General features: G+C 48.7%; 1 protein-coding gene across 2 annotated transcripts in view; it reads right to left on the bottom strand.

The window, feature by feature from the left end:
- Nucleotides 1-86: 86 nt before the first annotated feature.
- The window catches only part of tulp3 (TUB like protein 3), a 27,638-nt gene continuing 6,238 nt past the window's right edge, over nt 87-21,486 (bottom strand). Inside the window, exons 2-12 of one of the 2 annotated variants that reach the window (XM_084482990.1) lie at nt 18,560-18,601; nt 16,670-16,721; nt 11,320-11,485; nt 10,623-10,934; nt 8,970-9,118; nt 8,279-8,470; nt 8,059-8,171; nt 7,383-7,500; nt 2,341-2,439; nt 1,626-1,797; nt 87-1,149 (exon numbers count right to left, since the gene is read on the bottom strand). In XM_084482990.1, the coding sequence (XP_084339116.1) occupies nt 1,016-1,149; nt 1,626-1,797; nt 2,341-2,439; nt 7,383-7,500; nt 8,059-8,171; nt 8,279-8,470; nt 8,970-9,118; nt 10,623-10,934; nt 11,320-11,485; nt 16,670-16,721; nt 18,560-18,601 (1,549 nt within the window). In that variant the 3' untranslated portion in view covers nt 87-1,015. Of the gene's footprint in view, nt 1,150-1,625; nt 1,798-2,340; nt 2,440-7,382; nt 7,501-8,058; nt 8,172-8,278; nt 8,471-8,969; nt 9,119-10,622; nt 10,935-11,319; nt 11,486-14,753; nt 14,889-16,669; nt 16,722-18,559; nt 18,602-21,486 lie in introns of those variants that run through there. The other variant, XM_084482991.1, reaches the window with a different exon arrangement.

The following is a 21,486-nucleotide window of genomic DNA, read 5'->3' as shown; positions in this document are numbered from 1 at the left end:
AGCCTCAGTCGTCATAACGGAGCGACAGATTGTTAGACAAACAGTATGTTCCTGTTTGTGGTGTTAGTCTGAATAAAAAGCAGGTATTCAGTGACACATACGTATTTATTAAGATACAACCAAGGTTTTTTTAAAAATGACTTTTTCAATACGTCAGAATTGTTATGCCTTATTAATGCCATATTTATTTAAATAGTTTGTACAAACTGTAGCGTTTTTTCAAAAAAGCAAAAAAAGAAAACGGAAATGTCAGGCACAAGTGTTAACAGTAATTCATAATCGTGATTCATTCAGGAGTTTGAACCAGGTCAGGGCTAAAGATCCACATGTTGGGAGTAAATGTAGATGCACCCGAAAAATGCATCAATTTTTCAACCCATCCCAAACACGTCGAGCATTACGTCGATTCCTCCTCATTTTAGATTGGGGCTTTCGGACGCCATCTCGCGACTGACGTGTTACGGGACTAAAACCAGACCAGCCCCTCCCCTGACTAGTTCAATGTGCAACTCGCTCTGTAGTTTCATTACGATTTCAATTTTGTATAACAAAAGCAAATCACGATATCACATCATACAAAAAAAAAACCCCAAGGCAAAAACACTGGTTCACTAAGACACGGAAAAGAATATATTTATACATATATTTATATATATATAAACAGGCCTATATACTTTTTTTAAACCTCATAATGTGGAGTGAAGTCGGATTCATACTTTTAACGTGCGCGTGACGTACGTTTCGTCATCCGTCCGTGTCTGCGCGGGACTGCACGGACCCCCCACTGCACGGGGGGGGGGTCCTTGGACGCGCAATGGACCGCTGACGAGCAATGGCCTGTGGCCACACACACACACACACACACACAAGCACACGCACACTCAGACTCTCATTGTCTCACACACACACACACGTTATGAAACCAGCGTTCCTGCGTTAGACTGTTAGACGGTGTTTACTCTACAGCAGGCTTTGGGAGCTGCGGTGGCGGCGGCAGCGGTGGTGGTGGTGGTGGTCACTCGCAGGCCAGCTTGCTGTCGAAGCTCGACAGGCCGATGGCAAAGGCCTGCAGGGCACACATGGGGTAGTTGAAGTCCAGCGTGAAGATGTCCTCCGCCACGCGGCCGAACTGCATCACGATGTAGTCGGCTGCAGTGGCCACCGGGGGGGGGGAGACAGAGAGACACACGGCGTGTTTATACACGGCAGAAACACGGTGAGGAGGAACTACACACAATACGTGACCGTAAGAGTGTCACCGTTACCGTGGAGGCTAGCTCGTGTGGTCAGGGGTGCTATCTTAACACACTTCTTTAGAGGAAACGGCTCTTTCCACGCCTACGTGTGTGTGTGTGTGTGTGTGTGTGTGTGTGTGTGTGTTTCCGGTAATATGTACGTGTACAATGTATTATATATCATATAATACATTATAAGATATTATAAGATTTATTTTATAATGGTATAATGGTATAATTTTCTTTGCTATGAAAGCATTGAGTACACACACACACACACACACACACACACACACACACACACGTATACAGTATATGTATGTATGGCCGGCGGGTGGTGTTCCCTCTGTATGTACGGCCGGCGGGTGTGGGCAGGAAGTGGGGCCTCACGGTCGTTGTCGTGGACGATCTGGAAGTTCTTGACGGAGGCCTGGGTGACGCGGCCGTGGAAGTTGAGCACGTAGGACTGCGTGTCGTCGTTCCAGACGGGCGCCTTGTTGTGCAGCTCGATCAGGTTCTCCAGACATCGGTTCTGCCACTTGCTCAGCAGGCTCTCCTGCTCCTGTGGGGACGCCAGCGCCTCTTTAGCACGTTCACGCTGAGCGGCGCGCGACCACCGCACCACGACGCGCTTATCAAGTTCACTCTGAGCGTAAGAATGACGTTGTTCATATGAATCATACGAACAATGATACATTTATCACAGTAACGCTCAATAAAAAATACTGCTTTTGAACAGTGATGTGACCTTTTGACACGCATGCCTGTTTGATGAGAGTCCACACACACACGGTCCAACACACACTCAGACACACACTCAGACACACACTCAAACACACAAAACACACGGCCCAACACACACTCAGACACACACTCAAACACACACTCAAACACACGGTCCAACACACTCAAACACACAAGGTCCAACACACACTCAAACACACAAGGTCCAACACACACGGTTCAACACACTCAAACAAACTCAAACACACGCTCAGTCCAACACACACACGGTCACACACGCGGTCACACACACACACACACACACACACACACACGGTCCAACACGTGGTCATTTCCCTGCACTGAGTGAGTGAATGCTCACGCTGCTTGGGCGCACGGGCACGCGCTCAAAGTTCATGTTCATGCCGGGGATGATCACCGTCATCTTCCTCGGACCCTTGAAGCCCAGGACGTTGGTCTCCTGCAGGGCGGGACGCGCACACACACGCACACGCACACACACACACACACACACACACACACACACACACACACACACACGCACACACACACACACACACACACACGCACACACACACACACACACACACACCATGAAGCACTCTCATTTCATTTCATTTCATTTCATTTCATTTTTGATTTATTTCATTCATGGTTCTCACATAGTTGCACATATACATAGTGTACACATTTTCACCATGAATGAAAAGGAGCAGGATGAAGAAAAAACTTATAATACCTGCCCCTCTCTGTTGTTACAAATTTAAATTTAAATGGCTTACTTCAACACCAATATTATTCTCTGTTTCAAAATATTAAAGGTAATGAAACATAGCAATGACAAAAAAACAAAACAAACAAACAAAATAACGGTTAACACCACTCGTCTATCTATCTTTTTCTTTTTTCCCTTCTTTTTCTCTTTCTCCTTCTTCTTTTTTGTAAATACTTATCTTTTCTTTTTTAAACATTTTCTTAAACTGAGACATACTTGTACAACTTTTCAATTCCTTGCTTTGTGAATGCCATACTTTTACACCTGTAACAGAAATACACCTTTGTTTTAAGCTCAACCTTGCAAATGTATGTTTAAAGTCAAGCTTCAGTCTGTTGTCCCCTTCCTCCAGTTTAAACAAGCTTTGTAATTGTTCTGGTAATGATCTGTTCTTTGCTTTAAACATTATTTTTAGGGTCTGTAATTCTATTATATCAACCATTTTCAACAAACCTGCTGAAATAAAAAATCTATTTGAGGGATCACTATTACCTGCCTTGTGGATTACTCTTACTGCTCTTTTTTGTAGCAGAATCAGAGGAGTGATGTTACTTACATAAGTGTTGCCCCACACCTCCACACAATAATTAAAATATGGCAAAATAAATGTACAGTACAGAATTCTTAGTGTGTTAGTGTCCAAGACAAACTTAACCTTATTCAAAATATAGATACTCTTTGCCACCTTGGCTTTTACATATGCTATATGGTTTTTCCATGACAACTTGTCGTCCAGGATAACACCCAAAAACCTAAATACAGACACTCTTTCAACACTCTCTCCTGCAAATGAAAGTTCAATTTCATCCTTTTTTCGATTTGTAAAAACCATAAATTTAGTTTTTTTCAAATTTAGCAAAAGCTTGTTTTCATCAAACCATCTCTTAAGTTTAACCATTTCATTAGTAATGTTTTCTGCAATAATCCCCAAATCATCCCCAGAACAAAAAAAATTAGTATCATCAGCAAACAAAACAAACTGTAGAATCTTTGAAACATCACAAATATCATTAATATATAAAATAAAAAGTTTAGGTCCCAAAACGGATCCTTGTGGGACTCCACATACTGTCCTCATACATTCTGATTTGTAACCCTCTATCTGAACATATTGTTTTCTATTTTGTAAATAACTACTTAACCAGTCCAAGGCAATTCCTCTCACACCATAATTCTGTAATTTAGAAATTAAAATTTCATGATTTATTGTATCGAACGCCTTTTTTAAATCAATAAAAACCCCAACTGTATATTTTTTGTTATCTAATGCCGTTGTTATTTCTTCCGTTATTTTCGTTAGTGCCATTGCTGTAGATCGGTTGGTTCGAAACCCATACTGACTCTCACTCAGCAAGTGATTCTTTTCAAGAAATATGTCTAACTTCTGAACAAACAGTTTTTCAAGCACTTTTGAAAATTGTGAGAGCATTGACACTGGTCTATAGTTATTAAATTCATGTCTGTCGTCTGACTTAAATAAAGGAATAACCTTTGCCGTTTTCATCCTCTCTGGAAAAACACCCGTACTTAAAGAAAGATTAAATATGTAACTTAAAGGTTTAATTATACAATCAATAGTTTTTTTCACTATACACATGTCTATCCCATCACTGTCTGTTGATGTCTTACTCTTTGTTTTGGTTATGATCGATATTATTTCATTCTCACTCACCCCATCTAGGTACATTGACTGTAGCACCTTGCTTCCCATTTTTTCTTTTCCCACGAATTGTTGATTTTGTGTTGAGATTGTGTTAGCTAAATTTGGCCCAATATTTACAAAAAAAGAGTTAAATTCATTGGCAACTTGATTCATGTCTTTAATTTCTCGATTCTCATTAATAAAATAATTTGGCATAGCTGTTGGAGCTGTTTTGTTCCTCATTACCTCATTCAGGATCCTCCATGTTCCTTTCAAATTATCTTTATTTTCTTTTAGTATTTTATTATAATACTCCCTTTTGGCCTGCCTCATTATTGTTGTTAACTTATTTTTATACCTCTTATACTTATTTTCAGCATTGTTTGTTCTAAATTTAATAAAGTCTCTATACAGTGTATTTTTCTTTTTACAAGCATTTTGTAAGCCCTTGGTAATCCAAGGTTTTTTGTTGTTACTACCTTTGTGCTTAAGTTGAATTATCGGACAATGTTTATCGTAATGTGTTATGAAACATTTTAAAAAAGAATCATATGCATCGTTTACTCCCTCTGTATAAACCTCATTCCATTCCTCATTTAACAAATCATTTCTAAACTTAAGTATTGCTTCCTCTGATCTTACCCTTGCATATCTATAACAGTTTTCCTTTACCTTACTCTTTATGTGACAATCATATATTACAAACACTGGTAAATGATCGCTGATGTCATTTATTACTAACCCACAAGTGATATTATTCTCCGTGACATTCAGAAATATATTGTCAATCAGAGTAGCACTAGATGATGTAATTCTACTAGGCTTTGTGATTAGGGGGTGGAAACCTCTACTGAATAGAGTGTCCAAAAAATCTGATGTTGCTTTATGTTTTGCTGCACAGAGTAGATCAATGTTCACATCTCCACAGATCATGTATGTCTTGTTTTCATTCACTCTACTTATTATCTCTTCTAGACTATCTACAAACGTTTCTACATTTGACCCTGGGGTTCTGTATACACAAGTAACCACAATGTTTCTGCTCTGTTCTAACTCAATTTCCACAGTTATACATTCCATTAGATTTTCTTTAACAATTGTCATATTTTGAATTACTCTGCACCTCAAGTCTCTGTCAACAAAAAAAGCCACTCCCCCTCCGATTTTATTTTCTCTATTTATGTAGTGTAACTCATAGCCATCAAGATGAAACTCAGTGCCTCTCTCTTTCTTTATCCATGTCTCTGATAATGCAATCACCTTAAATTTTCCTTTTAATTTATTCAGATACTCTTTAATTTTAGTAAAGTTTGCATACATGCTTCTTGAATTAAAATGAATTAACGAAAATGTATTGTCCATTACAATTTTAGCATTGAGCTCATCATCTGAATAATATTTACAAGTGTCAATGATATTATTAAACACGTGACTCTCCGGGTCTACCTGATATTCAAAATCATACACTTTGCAGTCAGATCCCGTAAATGTTCGATTCTCTAAGAACTCAGTCATTTAAGACAGGGAACTGAATACAGCAAAAAAACAACAACAACCAACAAAATTTCATGGTGACTATTTTTACACAGGGAATCCCCAGTCCACTGTCCTTGTCTTTATGTTGTCTATCAGTCCATACCTTTTTCATAAAGTCACTTTCTGGTGTCTCCTCTTCGACTCCTCTTCGTTTTCCCTCGCGCCTCCTCTTCCTCCTCTTCCTCCTCTTCTTCGTCGCCGTCTTCATGCTTTTTGATAGCATCCAATAATGTCTTTACCCCAGACAGCATTTCCTTTGCCGGGTTTGCTCTCCTGCTGGGCGCAGTCTCCCACCCGGAAGCCTTCAGCATGGACTCCAAGTCGGGCTCTCTGGGCGTCATCTCCATGGCAACTCCATAGTCGCGGAGCCCCTCCGCTGCGTGTCGGGGGTCGCGAAACACTCTCACTTTTCCTCCAGCCTCTGTTATCTTCAGCCTTGCTGGAAATAGCACACGCGCCTTTATCCCTCTCTCCTTCAGTTGTTTTCTGACATCCCTGTACTTTGCTCTCTCCTGGAACACTTTGTTAGTGAAATCTTCGTCAAAGTAGATGCGGGTGTTATCTTCCAGTTTAATCTCTTTCTTTGCCCAGGCGGCACTGAGCACCCTCTGCCTCGTATTGTAGCTTTGAAAACGCACTAGAATAGACCTGGGTTTGTTGTTATTGCGCTGGATCAGCTGTCCAGAGCGGTGCGCTCTTTCAATGGGTATTTCCCCCTCAATTTTCAGCGTGTGGCGTAATACTTTTTCCACAAACCCAATCATGTCGCTTCCCTCTAACTTTTCAGGTACTGCATAGATTCTCAGATTCTTTCTTCGCGATCGGCCCTCAGAATCTTCACATCTTTCCATCAAATCTTTCTGAACACGTAGAGTATGAATCAGTACCTTCGACAACATGATTTCCTGGTCCTCCTTCGCCGCAATCCTGGACTCCGCTTCTTCCATCCTACTATCCAGCTCTTTGATTTTTTTCTTTATCTCGCTTATGTCCTTCTTCACCACTTCGAAATTGCGAGTTGTTTCGTGGCGGAACTCTCTGATTTCTCTCAGAATTTGAGTAAATCCTTCCACATTTTCCTCCTCAGACGCCGAGTTGGTCGTTTGGCAGTCTTTGTATGTGTTTGTTTGCTTCTTAGGCATCCTTGTTCCTCAGATTTAATGCTGCTTTATATGCTCGTCGAAATGTTGATATTATTGGAGCTCAGCCAATATTTTGTAATTGTTTGTTCTCAAATTACAATTGTTTGCTCTCTGAGGATCTTCATGAGCATGGTGTCTCGGCAGCCATCTTAACACTCTCATCAGCACAGGAGAGGAACCAAGACCAAGACTTTTGATTCAAACAAAACTCTAAAAAACATATTTTCGGGGCGGAGCCGTCTTCACTGATGGCGACGTTGAACCTGCCGACTAAAGAAGTTAAGACTGAAGGGAGGCCCACCACTCACGTAGCAGACGGCGGCCAGCTCCTGGCGCGTGTTGCTCTCCTCCAGCAGGGCGCCGGGGGCCTTGCCCGGGTTGGTGCCGCTGTCGTACACGGTGAACTTGGTGCCCATCATGTTGGACCTGAGGCCCCGGGGGGAGGGGGGGGGAGGGGGGAAAGACACTGTGTTCAGAGCCACCGTTCAGCAGCACAACGTGTCATTCTATTGACGGGTGTTGGGGGGGGGAGATCGCCAGCTTTGGTGTTAAAGGGGGGGGGGGGGGGGGGGGGGGGATCTCATGCCATGAGTGTGATCAGCCAAGCATACACACTCAGTGGTGTGTGTTTTGTAATGAAGCTCTCAGTGAGTCACCACACACCATGAAACATACTTGACCTTCATTTTGTCCTTTTGTGTCGCACTGCCTTTTATACATCTGCCCATTTGGCCCTAAAACTACCTTCGAACAAGGGACCCCTCTTCTGTGGTCCTTCTCAAGGTGTCCGCCCTCTGGGTTTAGGGGGGGGGGGGGGGGGTGGGGAGGTCCCTTCCCTTCCCCTTTAGAGGGTTCAGGGTTAGGGGGTGTCATCCCTTGAGACTACCTGTGATTCGGTTCGCACCGCTTTTGGTGTGAACCCACAGTTAGGGGAACGAGGTGGGGCGGAGGAGGGTGGAAGTGGGTGGAGGGACCCCCCGTTACCGTAGTTTCCCCATGAAGCTCTCCCCCTCTCGCGACAGGTCGGTGGCGTCTACGGAGATCAGGTAGTTGGACGTCTTGCTCTTCTTCCTCTTCCTGCCGGCCAACAGGAACACCTGGCGGCAGAAACATCGGCGCTGGGTCAGCACTTGTCTTCTGTGGCTCGCTCGCACTCTCTCTCTCTCTCTCTCTCTCTGTCTCTCTGTCTCTCTGTGTCTCTCACCCGTCGCCCGTCCTCCCTCTCCAGGTGCATGAAGTAGGTGGGGTAGAGGCCGCGGTCCATGCCCTTCTTGTCGCGCGTGATGCGGCACTTGACGATGACGCCGCGCGGCGCCGGCCGCACCACAAACTCCTCCAGGTCGTCCACCTCCACGGGGGGGCCGTCGGCCGTGGGCGAGCCCGACGAGAGAGGCTCCTACGGGGGGGGGGGGGGGGGGGGACAGGAGACACGGACACGGGGTGAGAACCACTGACGGACAGAACCGGCCCACCTCGACACCTTGTTTTGGTTCCATGGCTTTTAATTCTCTTATTCTAAGCGTATTATTTTGAATGATAGAATTTAGTGTTTAAAATAATAAGCTTATTATTAAAAAATATATATATATAAAAAATAATAAGCTTATTATTGAAAAATATATATATAAAAAAATGATAACCTTATTATTTTAAATCAAATGTATTTAAAAATAATAAGCTTATCATTTTCATTTTATCACGGGCTCCTGGGGGTGTGAAGGTGGGGTTGGGGGGTGTGAAGGTGGGGTTGGGGGGTCTGAAGGTGGGGTTGGGGGGTGTGAAGGTGGGGTTGGGGGGTCTGAAGGTGGGGTTGGGGGGTGTGAAGGTGGGGTTGGGGGGTGTGAAGGTGGGGTTGGGGGGTGTGAAGGTGGGGTTGGGGGGTGCTCGGTACGTACGGAGCTGGACTTGACGCTGGAGGCGGAGGCGGGCCTGGTGGCGTCGGCGTTGGGGGTCAGGGAGCGCGTGCGCTCGGCCTCCGGCTCCGCGTTGTGGTCGTCGTCTTCGTCACTGGGCTCCTCGTCGTACTTCATGCTGCCTGACAGACCTAGGGGGGTTGGGGGGGGGGGGGGGGGGGGGTTGGGGGGGGTCAAAGGGGTCGAGGTTCAAAGGCTTTCACGTCGCGGCGGCGTCACGACCCACACTACAAAGTCTGTAGTGATCAGATCCTTTGTCTTTCTTTGAGAGTACGACGAACAGACGAGGTCCAGACAAAATGGACGCTGGACTCTGGCCACGCGAGCGCCACTCGTGGTCCGCCTATCCTGAGTCGTCCCTGATCATTAGCGATCAATCGTTCAGCCATAACCAGGCTGCTCAGAGGCGGTCCACCCTGGAGAGGAAGAGCCAAACTAAAGACACAAAAAACGCGAGCTTAAGTAGCCCTGCAGGAGCCTCACTGTGAGTTAGAATGGGGAAATGTCAGCCTATGTTAGCCTCTCATATAAAGGCATAGAACCCCTGGGCCTAACCACCAACCTCTCCTATCCTCTCCTCCCCAACCCCCCGCCCCCCCCCCCCCCCCAGCTTATTAAGAATCTCATTACACAGGAAGTATGATCCACCTGCCCCCCCCTCTTGTCTATAAATAGCCCGGCATTGTAATGGATGACGCGGTCGTTAAACACGTTTCCTCCATACCCAAAATACCTGCCGTAACCCCGGCGACGGGCGGCGGAGCGGCCGGCGGGGACAGCCCTGCATTATTAAAAGAGGCGGTTTCCGGGGCGACGGAAGGGACGAGTGACACCGGGCCAAACGCGGCCGCCGCCCGTCTCCTCTTCCGTTGCCGGGGGCGACGGCGTGCGTGACGTCGTTAGGGGGGGGGGGGGGGGGGGGGTGGACTGGGTGTGGTCACAGAATTACTCGTCAATCGAAAAGGCATTTGTATGGATTCTCCTTGGACTGGAGTTAAACTCCCTCTTATATATCAAACTTTAGGGCATATAATATATTAAATATATATAATCAAGTCAGAATCATCAACTCCTAAATAATTTAAGAGACACATTGATGCTTTGAAGTCCCGCCCCCCTCCCCCGCCGCCCCCCAACCTACTCCCTCTTCTCCAGGGTCATGTGACGTGTGACACCTCCGGGGGGGGGGGGGTTGGTTGTCAAGCCGCCCCAGAGTGGGACACACGGTTGCCGGGGCCAACGGCAACGACACACAGAGGAGCGGGATCGGGTCTCTTCAGGATTCACACAGCAGGGTGTGTATTGCGTGCGTGTGTGCGTGTGTCTACATTGGCAGTGTCAAAAGGGCGTGAAGTGACTCTGCCTTTCACACTGGGCTGAGATGAAACTCAGGTGTGTGTGAGTGTGTGTGTGTGTGTGTGTGTGTGTGTGTGTGTGTGTGTGTGTGTGTGTGTGTGTGTGTATTTGTGTGTGTATCAGTAAAACTAACCCTAAATCTAGAGATCTGGCCCTCAAACATCTCAACGGAGACCCCTCGTTTCAGAGGGAGACTCTAGGGCCCGAGCAGAAGCCTGAATGCTAAGACGCTGACGCGGCTAAGATGCCATCGCGGCTAACCCCCACCGGGGCCCTCACCTCTCTTCTGCAGCAGCTCATGGAGGTCCGTCTTGGGCTCCAGCAGCGACACCGTGTCCCCGTCCCGCTCGGCCTCCTCCCCTGGCGGGGACCGCGACTGACCGGGGGTGGAGGCAGTGGCGGTGGTGGTGGAGGCGGCGGCGGCGGCGGTGGGGTGGCGCGTGTGGGTGTGGTGGTGGTGGTGCTGCTGCTGCTGCCGGGACGCGGGCGGGGACTGGGTGGTGGTCCGCGGCGGGCCCACTGACAGCACCTGGATCTTGGAGCCCAGGTCCGGGGCCTCGGGGCCGAGGAAGGCGGCGGGTCCGTCGATGCCTAGCACGCCGAAGGGGGTGGGGAGGGGGTTATTGATACTGGCTATACTGGTGACTACATGAGGTGTCTTTCGCATCTTTCCGAACCGCTACAGAAGTGGTGTTTTGCTGTGGGGTGCATTCGGGCTCTGTTTTGAGGTGGCTCGCTGTTTCCCCTCGTTTCACTAATCCCCGGATGGTGAACACCACGCGGTACACTTCTGACAACGCACCAGACGTCGACCGCCGTGACGTCCATCGGCCGCGTCTCGACCGTCTTAAAACGCGTGAAGACGTCTCCCTGTTCAAGACCCCGCCGGATCGCGGCTAAGGGCGAAGCTCGCTTTACATTGCATCATGGGTATTCAGTAGGCGGGAAGAAGAAAAAAAAACGCCTCGGCCCTCACCTTCCAGGATGGCGTCGGCGGTGACGGCGAGCCGAGGGTCCACCAGCGGGGCCTGCTCCTCTCCACGCCGCGGCCGGCTGGAGCGCCGCGGCTGGGCCTCCTGGTTGGGCTGCACCATCAGGGGCTCCTGCCGCTTCCTCCGCTGCTTCTGCTCCAGCAGCGCCCTCTGGTTGGGAGGGGGGTGCAGGGTTAAGGGAGGGCCAGGTTAATAATGGGAGCTAGCGGGAGCTCGCGGGAGCAGACGGGCCACGGCACTGGTTGACCGCGTCAGAGCAGAGGTCTTGGCTGACACGCGGTGACAACTGCAACTACTTGTCGTCGTCAGCAATTTTGTTGACGACACGAATAGAAGCAACGGCAGTTATCCAACCTATCAGGGGGCAGGATTAGTCAGGGTGGATATCAGGGTGTTTGAATCCCCAGGAGAAAGGGTTCTGGATCCAAACCCCCAATCAAGTCAAGTCAATCAATTTCCTATCGTGTGTGTGTGTGTGTGTGTGTGTGTGTGTGTGTGTGCGCGTGTGCGGCACATGGACCGCACATGCGGACCATGTGAGCATGTGGACATGCTCGTGGATGCTCGTACCGTAAACGCCACCATTACTGGGAGCGCCGATCTCCGATAAACCCCACAGAGAAAAGAAAAGAGCAACAAAAGCCTCTCAACAATCAGCGCCCTGATGACGACAAAGGTCGTCCTCATTGAGCTGTGTGAACGCACACCTACACCCCACCCCCTCCAGAGAGAGAGAGAGAGAGAGAGAGAGAGAGAGAGAGAGAGTGGTAGAGAGAGGTAAAGCAAGACCTTGTGGGTGCAACAACACAACACAAAGTGTGGTTCATGGGGGGGGGAAGGCTGGGGGGGGGGGGGGGGGGGGTGGTGGTTTCCACGGAAACAACACCCTGCTCTGATGATGTCAGAGAAGAGAGTGGCCCTGCCGTGAGTTTCGTGTCAATCACACACCCCGCGATTGCAGCCGCCCACAGCTGTTGTTATGGTGAATGAGTAGCGCGGGGGGGAAAATGGGCGCCATTTCAATCTACAGGTGGTCTTTCTGGTCCGAGCTAAGCAGCCTTTGATTAGGACCCCTCTGGTGTCTTTCTCTCCGGCCCAAAGTATCCTCTAATTGGTACGTATCTGGGGCCAGAGGAACAGTCTCTTTGAGCCAGCCAGAGCAGCCCCCCACCTTGGATTGCGTAAGTGCATTCGTTGTCACCCTGGCTGGACAACAAGATGGCCTGGCCAAGCGGACTGGATCAGTTTCAGGACTCCTCACGGTCATTGGGCTCACACACACACACACACACACACACACACACACACACACACACACACACACACACACACACACACACACACACGTGTGTATGTGTCTGTGTACACACAACTAGGGCTGCAGGAAAAAATCGTGTTGTGAATTTTGTCCTTCTGCGACACGTATTACAATATGAAGAAAAATAGCAAAAAATTAAAATAGAAAATAGATTAAAATAGATTAAAAAGAAATCGGATATATTTCTTGATCATTGCATAATGATTGGGGTGATTTTGTACTATTATAAACTCGTTATACAGAACTTAATGGTGGAAAATTTAATGGGAAAATAAATGAGTCGTGTTGCACATTGTTGTGGGAACAATTGCAAGGCACTCTAGACAAAGTACCCGTTTATGGTCAACGTTGTCTTTTCTGTAACCAAAATAATTCCATACAACTGAAGTTGTTGTTCTCTTTGGAATTAAATCTTCTTTTTGCTGGCTCTGTTTTAAGTTTTGTTCTACGACTAGCGGGGGCTGTCGTGGTTGTCTGATCATAAACTGATCAACATGATCAGTGATTGGTGGTTCTCTGCAAATATAAAATATAAAATATAGATATATATTATATCGCACGGTGATAAGAATATCGCACAAGCGGGTATTGCGGTTTAGATTAAAAAAATGAAAATATCGTGCAGCCCCTAATCGCAACCATGTTAAATCGGCAGAAGAGATTCCGGTAAAATAAGATACTCGACACAGATGTATTAAAGAAATGCTTCAGGAGGAGTCAACAAGATGATGAAAAGACATGCATTGGTTTAATACTTGCATGTGTTGGGTAACAAGTGGATCAAGAAACTGACGTTATTGTGTCGAAGGTTGGCAAACTCGACATTCTACACTAAAAGTGTGTTTATGAATACTCTGTTGGATCTCGAACACTATACTGTTCAATATGAATCATAACAAGGTCCTGTTTGGAACGAGGTCTTGCCTATGAAATAGTTGGAAAACCCCACGGAGCCAAGAGTTTGTTGACAGTGTTTTGCGTGTGACTATTGAAACATGCTTTGTATAAACATACCATTCAAATATATTTATGTTTTACTACTATACTGTTTATATTGTGAAATACAAAAATAATCAAATACAAATGCACTGTTTAGAAGCAAGGGGGTCTTGCAGCGAGACCACCCCCTGTATGTTGTGTCTCTGCGCCTTGATTGCGTACCCAAAGGCTCTACTTTAGGAAGCGGCCCTATTGTCACACCCTGGTCTTTATTTGTGTAAGCCCCAGGGACATGCCACTTCCAGGCCGGGGGGGGGGGGGGGAGTCGGTGGGTTCTCCCTCTCCTTCCTGCCACAAAGAACATATTCCCAAGAAAAAGCGGCGCTTTTAGGAACACGCATTCAGACCCTGTGGTGTGGCACAATGGCACAAAGGAAGGCAGAGAGAGCCCGCGGTGATGAGGTAAGTGCAGAGAGCCATCCCGGAGGATGAGAGGAGAGGAGAGGAGAGGAGAGGAGAGGAGAGGAGAGGTGGTGGGGGGGGGACTGTAAACCGGACAGACAGACGGACAGACAGACAGATGGATGATCAGACAGACAAGACACACGGATGGTAGACAAACACACAGACAGACGGATGATCAGACAGACAGACAGGCGGCTGATCAGACAGACAGACAAGACACACGGATGATAGACAAACACACAGACAGACAGACAGGCGGCTGATCAGACAGACAGACAGACGGATGAGACAGACGGACAGATGATACAGACAGACAGATGATACAGACAGACGGATGATAGAAACAGACAGATGATACAGACAGACAGACGGATGATACAGACAGACAGACGGATGATAAAAAACAGAAAGATGATACAGACAGACACACAGATGATACAGATGGACGGACAGGCGGAATGAGACTCAAGACACACACGTCCATGTCCTGTGTCCACGGCTACTGGAAACAATTCAGCAGCATTCAAAGAAACCAGGCTCACCACTAGAAACAGTAGCGATAAGTCACGAGAGCGTTCCATCCATCCATCCACACATTCATCTATTCATAAAGAAAGGGGCACAAGCAAAAAAAGCGAGCGGTCCCGTCCGCAGATGGGCTCGGGGCGCAGCGGCGGCGGCGGCGGCACTACCAACCCTTTCCATCGAGGTGACGAGATCCCGGCGGGAAAACGGGAAGTGAGAGGGAACAAAGTTACGGATGGCGAGGAGCGTCGAGGTCTGCGTCCAGACAATCTTTGAGTCGGCACAGTAACCCTGGCGGACCGCCGCTCTCTCACACACACACACACACACACACACACACGCACAGAAACACACACACTCTCTCTCACAGAAACACACACTGTGGAGTCGAATGAATGAGTCTCTCAAAAAGAAAAAAGTGACTCATAGAAGAGAAGAGGAGACTTTAGTTATCGGTTTAGTTCCACGAACGCACGAGCAAGAGAGCGCGCCCTTCTCTCTCTCTCTCTCTCTCTCTCTCTCCAGACGCTGTGTGTGTGTGGATGTGTGTGCGCACGCTGGGGCTTGCATGCAGTGGGTCCTTTGCAAACGGAATCAGTGGTAATAAGGGAGAGAGGAGAGAGAGAGAGAGAGAGAGAGAGAGAGAGAGAGAGAGAGAGAGAGAGAGAGAGAGAGAGAGAGCCCTCACAGCAAGAATAATTCCTGCTGTATTCCTCTCATGCATCTTCTTCTAAACCCTTCCAGACGACTGCGTCAGGTTTAAAGACCTTGTCAAGTCACCCTTTGACATCCGAAGGATGTTTATAATTATTTCAGTTATTCATAGCTTTTCTATTTCTGATTGCTGCAGGGCCCAAGTCTGAGCTAATCCGTGACACACATGATGGATGTGTGTGTGCGTGCATGTGCATGAGTGTGTGTAACGAGTAGAGAGTAAGAAACCACCAGTTGTTGCAGCTCTGATTCATCTCAATCTAACATCCGCACCTTCACACAGTGGGGGTGCACCATCACACACACACACACGTGCACATCACACACACATGGGCATGGCGCGCACACGCAGGGCTACACTTCAGCCTGCGCCGACATCATAAATCACAAATCGTCCCTTTGAAGCCGTGTCATGTACCTAGCCGAGCCTCTCTCGGTCACTGTGGGGAGCTGTCGCTGCCCGCCGTCCTCTCTGGGTCAGACGCAGCGCTACGGGGCTCCTACCGTCTCTCCGTTTGCCCTCTGGCTGGGAAGGAAGGGGAAGGGCTGACTCCCGGAGGAAGGGAGGTGCCGGGTGAGGGTTTGGGCGAGAATGTGGACAAAAAAAAAACAAGAGGGACGGTTGATCCTAATCTCACCTCCCGGTCTTACTTGTTGTGCTGGTACTTATCCTGCTAGTCTTTTTTTCTAATTATTTCTGCCATGAGTCGGTCTGAAGAAAACATCAATGAGGCCGTAGAGGCAAAGTGACGTCACAAATGGTGACCCCTCCCACGTGCCGGGAAGCCGGTAATGAGGTGGGCCCCTGTCCGTCTCACCTCAGTATGAGCCTCCTCCTTTTGAGGGCCCCTCAAAGAAGCATGTAACGGACAGCAGGGGGCCTCCTCAGAAGTACTGCGCTCCTTAGCTACATCACTAGTGTGATGCGCGCTAATGTAAGATCCTGTTTGTAGCAATGATTCCGTGTGCTTGTCTAATCATTAGACTGGCCTCGCTCGTCTTGCGGTGCTCATTAGCTCATGAGTCAGTGATCTGTCTCCAGCGACCCCTAACATACAGATCAAGTGCCCCCACACAAGCTCCAGAACCAGAGCTGGAGAGACACGGGTTTGGTGGGTGTTTATATCGCGAGGCCGTGTGCTCTGTATCACTTGTGTACCGTGGTAGCCATCCGTGGACAAGTCAGTGCCAAGGTGTATCACCACACTGGATTCTGGATTTTAATATAGAATGTCTACCAGCCTGCAGGCATTCGTGAGCGCATTGAGGGCTAAAATCCGGATGACGTCTACTGTATGTCTGAATTCATTGTTAGTTACATTTGATAAAAAAACGAGAAGGAATAGCCCACTATCTCCAAACTGATCTCCTACCTGTTTCTCCAACTTCTGCTGCCTGAGACTGGTGCTGTCATCGTCAAGGCAACTGTAGAGACAGAGAAACAAACAAACAAACACATTTGATCTCGCTTCATCATATTGTGTCATGGGTGTAATTCCCCCATCCCACCACTAGGTGTCCCCAGTGAGACGCCCACAGGGACATCAAAGTCTCCCTCGGAGCGTGGGGTGTAGCTGTGTGTTCCAATATAGATGAAGATTCGGACATGGAGCAGGGATTAGTCACGCTTTCATGTTCCGTTCTACGGGTTTCGATAAAACCATCAATGTCAAAACCGCTTTCCTGTGACCTGTGAATAATCCCGTTGGCACAGCTGTCACTCATCGGTGGGTGCGCGTTGGAACTTTCCGGAGCAGGACAAAGAAGTTAGGCTGACGAGGGAGGAACAAGAGGAGTGACTCTGTGCTGATGAACCACTACTAGAGAGACGGAGGAGAAAGACAGGAAGAAAGGGCGGGGGAGCATGGGTCGAGGGGGAGAGAGCGAGGGCTTAAGAGACACATTGAGGTGAGGAGAGGAGGAGGAGAAGCGACTGAGGGAGAGGAGGGAGGAAGAGTCAGAGGAGAGAGGAGGAATGGATGGATGGAGAGAGTTGGAGGAGGAAGAGAAGGAGGAGAGAGGAGGAATGGATGGATGGAGAGAGTTGGAGGAGGAAGAGAAGGAGGAGAGGAAGAATGGATGGATGGAGAGAGTTGGAGGAGGAAGAGAAGGAGGAGAGGGGAGGAATGGATGGATGGATGGAGAGAGTTGGAGGAGGAAGAGAAGGAGGAGAGAGGAATGGATGGATGGAGAGAGTTGGAGGAGGAAGAGAAGGAGGAGAGAGGAAGAATGGATGGAGAGAGTTGGAGGAGGAAGAGAAGGAGGAGAGGGAGGGAGAATCAGAGGAGGTCTGAGATTGCTCGTTTGCATCGAGCGCTGCTGGCTCCGTCCAGGGGACTGTGTGAAGGTGCTCCTGTTTCTCCGCGTTGCTAAGCAACCGCAGAGGGAGGGGGAGGCTATTGACGTGCTGTGAAAGAGCCACCACTGTACGTCTTTTTACGCACACACACACACACACACTTGATCGACTTTGCTTCCTTCCAATCCAATCTCACCTGGTCCACTCATACAGAGTGGTGGAGAAGTGCGTTGTTCATTTGTACTTTTCTACTTGTCGCCTTGATGTGTGAACAACATTACCGTCTGGGAACCGCGTCAGACCGGAACCCATGGCCTACGGTAGTAGCGCCTGCATCGTTCTCTTGTACCAGGGACAAACCCGCATTCACCAGCCTTAATGACTGTTGGGGGAACCAGAATAGAGCCCAAGTGCTACGCTAAGCTAGGCCAAGCTACTAGGCTACACTGTACGAGGACAGCTCAGGCTACTGAGTATTGGCTGTAGGTGGTGGTGGTGGTGGTGGTGGTGGTGGTGGTGGAGGAGGTGGTGGTGGAGGGGGTGAAGTGTGGGTGTTAAGGGGGTGGAGGAAGTTTCTGGTTATTAGTGGCAATATTAGACTGCTCCTCTGGGAGGTCATTACAGCCACCGCACAACAGGTGGCTAAGGTGGCAGATGCTGTAACACGCAGACACACACACACGGTATGTGTGTGTGTGTGTGTGTGTGTGTGTGTGTGTGTGTGTGTGTGTGTGTGCGTGCATGCAGGGCTGAAGTGGACAGACAAAACACACACCATGACCACACATTAACCTATGTGTATTGCTATGTTAGAGCCAAGACAAAGCTTGATTCCAGCAACCCTAACCCCCAGTGCATCGCAGCATTCTCAGCGACCCTGTGACTGTTACGACCGTGTGGGTTAAAGGGTTCATGTGCAGGGCATGGGCGGAGGGTGGTGCGCTGTCTGGTGGGTGGTGCCTACCTGGCAGTGGCGTTGGAGGAGAAGCTGGCGGAGGAGGAGGGCCTGGGTGGAGGAGGAGAGCCAGGGGGAGAGGGCCAAGGAGGGCCGGCCAGCATCACAGGACATGGGGATGAAAAGAGAGTCATGTTAGGAGCTGCTGCAGGGAACAAAAAACAAGGATTAGTTAGGCTGCCATGTTGTTGTTGTTGTTGTATTCACTGTGAGCTGAAGCCTGACAGCAGAGCACAGAGAGAAGGAGGAGGACGCTCATAAGTATGTTCTGTTCACAGCGGAACACCCAAGAGCACTTCAAATGTGCGCTAGCAGAAGCTAACCCACGGTCCGGGTCAGTGACTAACAACGCATTGGTGTTGATGACTAGCCCCGGTGCTTCATAACTCTGCGGATGAGATTGTGCTTGCCTATACGCCCCCCGCGTTTGGTGAAGGTAGGAGAGGACATTCTGGTCAGCAGAAGTCACCCACTGCCAGTGGGTGGAGCAGCAAGGTGATGGACACCAAACATGGGAGACAGTGTGCCTTTTCAATGACATTTTGAAAAGGCAACGGAAGCTGTACAGCGAAAGTGAACCGAACCGTGGTGGTGGCACCGTCACCCTGAGACGGTGCTCTATTCAGGGGGGATGTGAGAATGACCCCCAGCAGCCCACCTGTCCTGTTCTCAGACCCACACACACACACACACACACACACACTAATCACCCTAATCCATCACAGCTGCCTGCGACTGATCAATGTTTAATTAGGCTGTCACAGAGCTTGGATGACAGCGGAAGGACAGCGACGGAGTTGTCCGTCATGCCGGCGCTGTAGCCATGGCGACGCCAGGCTTCGCGTCTGCAGTGCGATCGCCAGCACCCCCCCCCCCCTCCCCTCAACCACGCCTCCCTCCCTCCACCAGGTATTGATTACCAAGCTAACGAACGACCTGTTGCTGATCGGCCAGCGTAATGAGAGGCGGTCGGGCGTTTTAACGACTGACCGCCAGACCGGCACCAGCCGGGGAAAGGGGCAGGATCTAAGGAAACACTGTGGAGTCAGTTCCATGACATGGGGGGGGGGGGGGGGGGGGGCAGGATCTAACGCCGCGTTCACACTGTACATGTCCGTCGACTGATCTCATTGACTTTGCATGGGGCGCTCTCGAATTGCATTGTGAGTCAATCCGTTCCGTCGGCACCGTTGCCTGCGTCAAAAAGTTGAAAAAGGTTCAACTTTTCAGGCAGCGACGGATCCGTCTGTCAATCAGATCGTGTACCCTACCCATACATCAGACACGCCCTCCGTCATCCGTCAACGGACATGTACAATGACATGACATGTGTGTCATGACATACTGTGTGGGGTGAGTTCCAATGGTAGTGGCTAGGGCTTTGGGTTCGCTCCGTGATCTCCTCATCCCAAGCATCGCAGAGCAGGATGCCCTATCTGCTCCTTAATGACCCCCCCCTTCTGGACACAAGCATCTACGCTTGAGTCTCATGTTTAGGGTTCTACGGAGGCATATGAAATCCGAACGGGATGTCGGGTGTAACAAGGGATTATTTGATCTTTTATTCAGGTTTTTTTCAACAGGTGGCAATTAGACAAGCTAGGCAGCTGCCCTGGGTCCCAGAAGACCAAGGCACCAGTGAAAATACAGTGTTTATTTTGTAGTGTAGCTTAGCGACTGGCCAAGTTAGTTACACTACCAGGTGGGCAATAATAATAATAATAATACATTTTATTTAGAAGGCGCCTTTCTGGACACTCAAGGTCACCGTACATAAAGTAGATAAAAACACATAAAAAAAGAAAACACATCAATATTAATAGTAGTAAAAAACACAACAATAGAAATAAAACACAGAATAAGGACTGTTACAAAAAAAAAGCTGGGACAGGGAATTGACATCAGAGAGAATAGGCAATTTTAAACAGGTGAGTTTTGAGTTGTGATTTGAAATGGGGGAGTGAGTCAGTGTTTCTAAGTAGGGGTGGTAGAGAGTTCCAGAGGCGAGGGGGAGAGCGGCTGAATGCTCTGCTCCCCATGGTGGTGAGACGGGCAGAGGGGACAGACAGGTGTATGGCTGAAGAGGATCTGAGAGAGCGGGAGGGGGTGAATGTTACCAGGAGAACCTTGTATTGAATGCGGAACTGAACAGGGAGCCAGTGGAGCTGTTGGAGGACAGGGGTGATGTGGTGGATAGAGGGGGTTCTTGTTATAATGCGGGCAGCTGAGTTCTGGACCAGTTGAAGTTTATGGAGTGATTTTTGAGGGAGGCCAGAGAGGAGAGAGTTGCAATAGTCCAGGCGGGAGGTGACGAGGCTGTGGACAAGGATGGCGGCAGTGTGGGGGGTAAGGAGGGGCGGAGGCGATTGATGCTAGAGCTGGGTGTCATCGGCATAGCAGTGGAAGTGGATGTTGAATTTGCGGAAGATATTGCCAAGGGGAAGGAGGTGGGGAGGCCCAGGGAGGGGCCCCAGGACAGAGCCCTGGGGCACACCTGAGGTGACGGGGGAGGGGGTGGATTTGAGGGACTTGAGTTGAATGAACTGAGTGCGGCCAGAGAAGTAGCATTTAAACCAGTCCAGGGGAGTGTGGGTGATGCCAATGGGAAGAAAAGCCTGCTGAGGAGGGTGGTGTGACAGATGGTGTCAAAAGCTGCACTCTAGGTCGAGGAGGATGAGGTGAGAGTGGAGGGGTTAATATTCTTTATGTTCCGGAAAGAAGAAGTGAATAGTGACTTGTCAATGACAAGTGAATGCTAGTGGGTCACCTCAGTGTTTTCCATACATAGACCAATGTGTGGCGCAGCGTCACAGATTCAACAACGAGCGCCACAAATTGATTCCGCTTTTTAAATTTATTTTTATTTTTAAGTATAAATATCTCACGCTCTCAAGCACACGCAACAAATGTCACGCCCAAAAAACCTGTTTAGATCT

This window comes from Micromesistius poutassou (assembly GCF_964030765.1).
Source record: "Micromesistius poutassou genome assembly, chromosome: 18".
Taxonomy (NCBI): domain Eukaryota; kingdom Metazoa; phylum Chordata; class Actinopteri; order Gadiformes; family Gadidae; genus Micromesistius; species Micromesistius poutassou.
This window is presented reverse-complemented; position numbering and strand designations above follow the sequence as displayed.